This window comes from Lolium perenne, chromosome 5 (genome assembly GCF_019359855.2).
Source record: "Lolium perenne isolate Kyuss_39 chromosome 5, Kyuss_2.0, whole genome shotgun sequence".
Taxonomy (NCBI): Eukaryota; Viridiplantae; Streptophyta; class Magnoliopsida; order Poales; family Poaceae; genus Lolium; species Lolium perenne.
Window position 1 is genome coordinate 51667003 of NC_067248.2, and position 7945 is coordinate 51674947.

Here is a 7945-nt window from a genome sequence, read left to right on the forward strand (position 1 = left end):
TGATCGCGGCGACTTCGGCGGGAACGATCTCTTTTGAATGCAAACTATTTAAAAGTTTGAAGATGGCGTTTGGGGGATGCGGCTGGAGAACGACGTCTCCCAAGCACGGCCCAAAAAAAACACGTCCCCCAAACTTTCGATCCAACGCCGTTTTGGAGATGTTTTGGGGACGCGCCGGACATGCTCTAAAGTGCACGAGAAATATGAGAAACGTTGATACTGTTTCTTGTCAAATTCCAATCGGAACTGGTAAACCATACCGAGTACCGACAATTCCATAAAAAAAAAAGGAGCACAACCGACTTAACCCCACCCTTCATATATACATCAGGCCGGAGACGGAGCTTGTCACGATTGATCTCAGAAAATTTCTGCTGTACCCACCGATAGCTTGACATGGAGGCGCAACAGTCCGGCATGGCGGATCTCGCCGCCCGCCTCACCAAGCTACTAGCGGACAAAAACAGCAAAAGCAATCTTGTCTTCTCGCCGCTCTCCATCTATGCTGTCCTTGCGCTCCTTGCGGCCGGCGCCGGCGGGACCACCCTGGAGGAGGTCCTCCGCGTCTTAGGCGCGCGGTCGCGCCGCGAGCTAGAGGATTCCGTGGCACGTCTCCGGGACGGCCCGCTCAGGGACACATCGGCGTTCGACGGGCCAAGAGTGGCGTTTGCGTACGGCGCGTGGAGCGACCTGACGCGGCCGATGAAGCCGGCCTACCGCGACGCCGTCATCGGCACGTACAAAGCCGAGGCCAGCGTCGTGGACTTCCTGAACAACCCAGAGCAAGCAGCGGGGCAGATCAACGCGTGGGCTGCGGAGGCCACGAGGAATCTCATCATGTCCGCCGTTTTTCCAGGATCTCTGCACCCGGACACCAAGCTCGTGCTCGCCAACGCCATCTACTTCAAGGGAAACTGGAAAGTACCGTTCTACGAGAGCCACACCGAGAACAGGCCCTTCCACCGGCTCGACGGTACTGCCATCGACGTCCCGTTCATGACCAGCTACTCCGACAGCCACTACATCGCGGAGCATGAAGGATTCAAGGTGCTCAAACTATGCTACAAGAACTCGCCCTACACCAACACCGTGTACCACCACTGCATGTGCATCTTCCTCCCGGACGCTCGGGATGGCCTGGGGAGCCTACTGGACAAGGTAACCTCGTCCCCAGGTTTCCTACGCGAGCATCTGCCAGAGAGCAGGGTCAAGGTCGGCAACTTGAGGGTGCCCAAGTTCGAGCTCTCCTTCCAGAGCAGCGTCACCGATGTCCTCAAAGATCTGGGGCTGCGTCTACCTTTCACTCCAGAGGCTGACCTCTCTGAGATGCTTGAGGACGATAGCACCAGTTTGCCGCTCCACGTGCAGGACGTCTTCCAGAATGCTGTCGTCGAGGTCAACGAGGAAGGAACAGACACTGCGTCACATACCCAGATTGCCGGCACAAAAAAGTGCCGGCAAAGGCACCAAAAGTGCCGGCAAAGATTTTTCAAGGCACACAAAAAAAAGTGCTGCGTTTATTCTAGTCGAGGTAGGTCTTTGCCGGCATTTTTAGAAAAGTGCCGTTAATTGTATTTTAAGGCACTTCCAAAAATGCCGCTAGTTAGTATTGCCGGCACTTTTGAAAGATGCCACGGAATCTTTTTGCTGGCACTTTCCGAAAATGCCATAGAATCTTTTTGCCGGCACTTTTCAGAAAAATGCCATCAGTTGTATTTCCAGGCACTTCTAGAAATGCCGTTATTTACTATTTTAGGCACTTTTGAAGATGCCGCGGAATCTTTTTACCGGCACTTTTTAAAGATGCCGCAGAATCTTTTTGCCGGCACTTTTCTAAAAATGCCACAAAATCTCTTTGCTGGCACTTTTCCGAAAATGCCATCTAAATTTTTTGTCGGCGCTTTTAGAGGATGCCTCCAATCACTTTTTCAGGCTTTTAATTTTGGTGCCGCTGAATATTTTCTTAGGCATTTTTTGAAGTTGTTATACTGCCTGCAAACATTCTAGCAATCTAGTAGTCAAGCATACATCAAACTCAAGAAGTCAAACAATGTTTAAAACCAATATTTCCAAGCAGTCTAGGTCTCAAACCAACATTCTGAAACATTCAAGGGTTCACAATCAGGACATCTAACTTACATGACCAATAGGATTCATCTCCACATCATGAACAATATGGTTTGAAACCATTAGATAAAATACACAACAAGGTTCATCTACAGGGTTCATCTAACTGGCTTCCATCTTACTTCTCTGACCAAAGGTTCTCAATTTTCCTCATTTGTTCCCGATTCGCTGCTTGTTCCTCCAATGTCAGCACAGTACCATCATATCTAGAATAAACAGACCAAACATGACAAAAGTAGCAATGTTTCTTATACCAGGGAAGTAGACATATTACCCATTGCAAAAATAAAATCAAATTGCAGCAACTAGTAAGTAGTAACACATTAAATTTATCAAGTACATAGGTATCTTGTATACAGAATAGGAAGTATACACATTTATAGTAAAAACCAGTGAGCTCAGGCATTGGTTGGTACTCGATGACTTGTTTATTGGGCCTCATGTTTTAGCTTGTGTGCTTCCAGTCCTCCGGAAGCACCAACTCAACAAACATCAAGTGATTTTGAGGCATAAGCATTTCATTACAGGAAAGATATTACAGTACACAAAAAAATCATTTGCAGCAACTAAATATCAGTTGGTTCTACACAGGTAATAGTCCAAAACTGAACATAATGGCTTAAAGAATTATTTTTTTCCTCGAACAATACCTTGTATCGAAATATACATAGAGAGCGAAACCTCAAGAGAGATGTGTTATTAGACAGTTAAGGCTCCTTTATCCTTTCAATGTATTATAACATAACTGAGCAGATGAATAAGAATTAGGGAGGTTTGCCTAACCATGCTATGTTGGTTCTCACCAATGGGGTGGTATAAATTGAAGACATTAACCATGCTTAAAGTGGCTAAAAAGTAGGTTGTGCATTACAGAAAACTGGGGTCTATAGGAAAAAGTAAATAGTAGTAGACTTTAAGCAACGAAGAATCATTTATACCTTGCCTCGAATCTTGTCAATGACAATGCAATTTCGACATAACACATGTGAAAAAACCAAGCATTCATGCATAGGTGGGAAGAACGAGAACAATCAATTAATATTCATTGTGCAAAATAACATGGTACAACTCTATATCTTTTAAATCCCCGGTTCGCAAATATGTTATAGATGTATTATTCCAAACAGCTAAAAACATAAAGAAGCGACATACCATCCTTTTTCAGCATTACTGAACCACCTGAAGTCTTCATAGGTTAGAATAGACATATCTGTGCTAGCCGATGCATAGTAAAATCCATCAGCTGTACTTGTGCTGCTGCTGTTTGGGGGTGTGGCCGACTGGGAACATCGGCAGCAGGCCAGCGGAAGTGAAGCTTCTGGTAGAATCTGCAAGCAAAATGAAAACCCATTATACTTATTTCTAAAACAGTAAACTATAGTTACGAATTGTGAACTGCTATAGACCGGAACAGCCTTTGGACGTCAGTAAAATATTCAAATAAAATGCCTATTTTCTGTTCGAAAAATATTGCAGGAAGCTACGATACATGAAATATGGGATCAAGTAGGACAAGTTAACAATCTAGCTAACAATCGGGAGTAGGTTTTCTGCAACTACACCAATAACACGGTCTCGCTCGCTCACTGCTGCAAGGATAGACAAACAAAAACAGGGGAAAACACAATAGCCCGAACCACTGTATTGTCATCAAAATTAGAAACCCATATGCTTTCCCTGGTTATTGTTAGCCACTTAGCCTTACACCTTTTTCGGGGAAAAGGAGCTGCCAAGTCTAAGATAAAACTACATTGCCTCAATTAAATTGAACCCACCAATATCTAAGATAAAATTACTGTACTGTCAATTCAGGTTTCAAACATACACTACTCCCATATTCTTTCCCTGGTTATTTTCTTGCAAAGATATCCTTTCGCTAACTGTATCAAGCTAATAAATTAACTCATGAAAGCAATTTAAAGCGGGAATTTGCCTGCTCTTAAGTGCTTGCAGTGTTTCTTCATCAGATGATATTGGATGACTAGAGCTGTTGTCATGATTACTGCTTAACCCATGTAACCTTTTCCTTCAGCGCCTGAAAATGCATGCTAGACTTGATAAAAAGACACTACAAATTATTGTATTTAATTCGGTTCACACATGTGGGTACGGCAATGGGTGTACAACGCACTTGTTTAGACATCTTTGGCATGCTAAAGTAATGCATTTCATCTTGATAATAATTGTTCATAACTCACTGTTGAGCATGTAACAGAGGTTCAGGACCAGTGGCCTGGCCACTGAGGTCGTTTATAATACTCACCGGGTACTCTCTGGCTTAGGATCATCTAGCGCGTGGTTTTGTGGTTGTGTAGCTAGGTTTTCAGCTGAGAGAGGTGCCTCTGGAACTTTTGTCCTCTTCTTGGAATTCCTGAGGCCTAGCTGTGTAAGCTTTCGAGAAATTTGAGCCAAAGATATCTTTCCACTGGGATCTAAAGCTTCAACAATTAGATGGGTGCATTTACGGTCATCCTTATATCTGCAATATGAAAGGCAGCATGTGATTCACTAAAGAGGATCCGGCGGGAGCGCTTCTTCATTGGCCGCGGCGAGAATTGTATTTCTGCATATAAGTATAGTCCATTCTTCAATATGAAAGGCAGCATGTGATTCACTAATGTTTTTGACCTACTAGACCACTTAGAATTGTATTTCTGCATATAAGTATAGTCAAACTGAGAAGACTGAATGCTAGAAAGCACCTGTCATCCATTCTTACTTGGGCTTCCAAGTAAGCTTGTTTGTGCAGCCTCATTCTTGTATTTTGTTATCCATTCTTATTTGTGCAGCCTCATTCTTGTCTTTTGTTATCCAGCAAAGTTTTTGTCCAGCTCCTTGGCTTCATCAGAGAGCTATAACGTAAAGGGATCAATGGTTAGACAGAAACAATGCCGTGAAGTGGCTCTCCGCGATCAGAATAATTTAGAGTTAGTACATGTGCATGCATGAGCCTAACACGGGAACCTGCTTCATCAATCAAGTCAATAACCTTACCCGGCAGGAAGGGGTCACTGCAGAGAGAGCAACAGTAACATGTTCAAATCAGATGATTGGCTACTGCCAACAAATTAAATAGGTGGAAAACATACACTGCTCATATCTACTAACTAGAACTAAGGTTTCCCTTCCACGAGGGATCCTAACGACCATGCGTGTGTTGAGTCAATCAAGTGTCAAGCATAATACAAAATTTTACATTCCAGACTTCTTGTAATTTAATTACAATTTTACATTCCACTCAAACAAGGATCTAAAATTTGAACGAACTCCTAAAGGAGACCACCCTATTTCTTTGGTTGTGACCAAAACTAATAAGTACAGATGCAGCAGACTATATTTTGGGTGTGCAAACTGCAGATACAGGCCACACACGCATACGAGAGAAACGGAGGGATGTTCCCAATTGTTAAGCTTATTTTCAGTATCAAGGACCATAACATTCTATTTCAATATCAATAGATCTTAGGATTAAATCACACCATCCTAGATTCAGAAAGAACAATTTAAACTCTACATTTTGGCTATTCAATTTTTCATAGCTGGTAGTCTGGGTTCTGGGCAGCAAACACTTCATCTCATCTAGGCTTGTCTGGGCATCATCCCTAGAATTTATATCCTCAAGAAGAAATTTAAGTTATTCACAATTGTAGTATTGTATCATCATGGAATAACACTTATATATGAAGCAGATATGGCGATGCAATAAACACAGTACTCAATGGATCTGCGGAATAAATGCAATGAACAACAGGATGATCACTGTAAATGGCAAGCTTGCATTGAGAATCTTCTGAAAATGTGAATGATATATGTGGGCTCACGGCTATACGTAAAATGACTGAGATATTTTTCAATGGTGTATATGGTGAGAACGCCATGTGCATGTTTGAGAAGCAGTAACGATGCTAGTCTATACCTTATTTCTTGTGCACCCATGTCGTACTCCACTACCAGGTCTGTCTCTCCAGTCTCCACAGGGGAGATATACCTTATTTCCAACAACAGCGTTGTGCCCAAAATTGTCGATCTCAACGCCAATTTACTGCCCAATGGAGATGGTGTCGGTCCACTCACCAGCCCCGGATGAGTAGACGGAGGCAGGGATCATCCCGTGGTTATTGCCCACCAGGGCCATGAGGAAAGCGCCGTCGACTCTCGTCACTGCAGTCGAGGTGGAAATGGTGTGCCTGGATAAAGAAAATTAACCCTTAGATCATATAAACTTGACTGCCTCAATAATAATGAGCATGTTTGAGAAACTCAGAATGGTCCATGATGCGAGCAACGGACCGAGCTTCTAAGGAATAAGGATTCATTGTCAAGCTGGCCTTCAATCCAGTCCAGCAGACACTCCACATATTTTGGGGCTTCTTTATCAATACTCCATCATCCCATCAATCCTCATACCTACATAAAAGTGATATTTAGACAAATCATTGAGCTAATAAGATTTTTTAGTGTTGTGTAAACAAGCAATAATCATAACAGAAGACAAGAAAATAAGCAACAATTGGCACAGTTATGTATACTGAACAATGTCCATTCTGCGCATAGAGCTATCAATCCTTCTATGTGCAGTAGATCCTCTTCGTGTCCATCAACAATCATGTATACTGGACAATGTCCATTTGATTTTGGTGCTATCAATCAAATTAGTGGAGTGCTAAAACTGAGTCATGACATGAACTCGTAGTAGGGTTTTGGTCTCAATTTGAACAAGGGTAGTCAGAGGAGCCTGCCCTTTGATTCTAAGGAATTAAACAGACAGCTTACCTTCCCTTCTCGATCTCCCTGGATACCGATGTTGCCAGCCTTGGCCGACTCGGATTGGGTACGCCCTAGCTGCTCGCTGAGGACGCGCAGCCATCACCCGCACGTCTGCGAGGAGCTGCTGGACCTCCACCCTCGCCGGCGACGGTGTGCGCCTCGGCCTCGATGCGCGTGGTCTGGTCGGCGATGCTCGATGCGAACCGCTGGTTGTCGACGAGGAGGCCCTGAATGTCGTGGTCCATGGCGATGTTGCGGTCCTCGAGGCGGCCATGGCGGGGTGTAGCACAGGCCCCCCGCACGGGATGGGGTGGACGGCGTCGTGTGAGGGCTCGACGCGGTCGGCGCCAAGCCGCACGGCAACAAGACGGAGGAGCAGGAGCTCGTGGCCGGGGTGAGAAGCATGCCGCAGATGGCGTAGGGGAGAAGCACGAGGCGTGGCGGCGCGGGAACCGCGGCGGCGACCATGCCAAACCCCACTGCTAGGGTTAGCCGCTGCCTCGCTCTCAGGAGCGGAACGGTGGGACGCGGGTAGGGATCCAGTGGAGGGGCGCAAGGCGCAGTTCGCTGAGTGGCTAGAGGCGGCGAAGGCAGCTGGCGGAGGCGGCCGGCGGCGGACGCACGGCGGCGGCGCATCCTGGAATCAATTCGCGAGAGAGGGGTAAGTGGAGGAGAGGAGCCAGAGGACTGGGTCGGGTCGGGTCGGGTCGAGAGGTCAGCTCGTTTTTTTGCATTTAAGCCCTTCAATTTTCAGAAAACAATGCAGGCACTCAATAAAATGCCAGTAATAATCAAACATGAACGGCTCCTTGTAAAAATGCCGCTAATTAGGCCATAATTTAAGGCACTCGCCCAGAAAGTGCCGCTAATCACTAGCATTGGAGGCATCTTTCTAAACTGCCGTCAAGAAAGTGCCGGTAACCCGTGCACGTGAGGTAGTGAGAAGCTGCCGTTGTCACCATGGCATTTTCACCTAGTGCTCCTACATACAGTCCAGATCTGCGTCGGAGAGTGGATTTCGTCGCCGACCACCCGTTTGCCTACTTCCTCA

At 45.5% G+C, this 7945-nt stretch overlaps 1 protein-coding gene and 1 long non-coding RNA gene across 5 annotated transcripts; one reads left to right on the forward strand and one right to left on the reverse strand.

Annotated features, from left to right (window-relative positions):
• The first annotated feature begins 417 nt into the window (after positions 1-417).
• On the forward strand, positions 418-1569 carry LOC127303332 (putative serpin-Z8). The gene has a single exon (XM_051334075.1). It carries the CDS (start codon positions 418-420, stop codon positions 1567-1569), a length of 1152 nt encoding a protein of 383 aa, XP_051190035.1.
• A 469-nt stretch (positions 1570-2038) lies between these two features.
• Positions 2039-7585, reverse strand: LOC127299172 (uncharacterized). Of its 4 annotated transcripts, XR_011744799.1 has the most exons (8): positions 6901-7585; positions 6418-6534; positions 6044-6314; positions 5063-5138; positions 4830-4979; positions 4391-4690; positions 3280-3455; positions 2039-2333 (listed from the first exon to the last, which is right to left on the reverse strand). It is a non-coding gene; the product is annotated as an uncharacterized lncRNA (long non-coding RNA). The 4 variants fall into 4 exon arrangements; XR_007850353.2 differs by lacking the exons at positions 2039-2333; positions 3280-3455 and adding an exon at positions 3490-4162 and having other exon boundaries at positions 4391-4606; XR_007850351.2 differs by lacking the exons at positions 2039-2333; positions 3280-3455 and adding an exon at positions 3494-4162.
• Between the last annotated feature and the right edge of the window lie 360 nt (positions 7586-7945).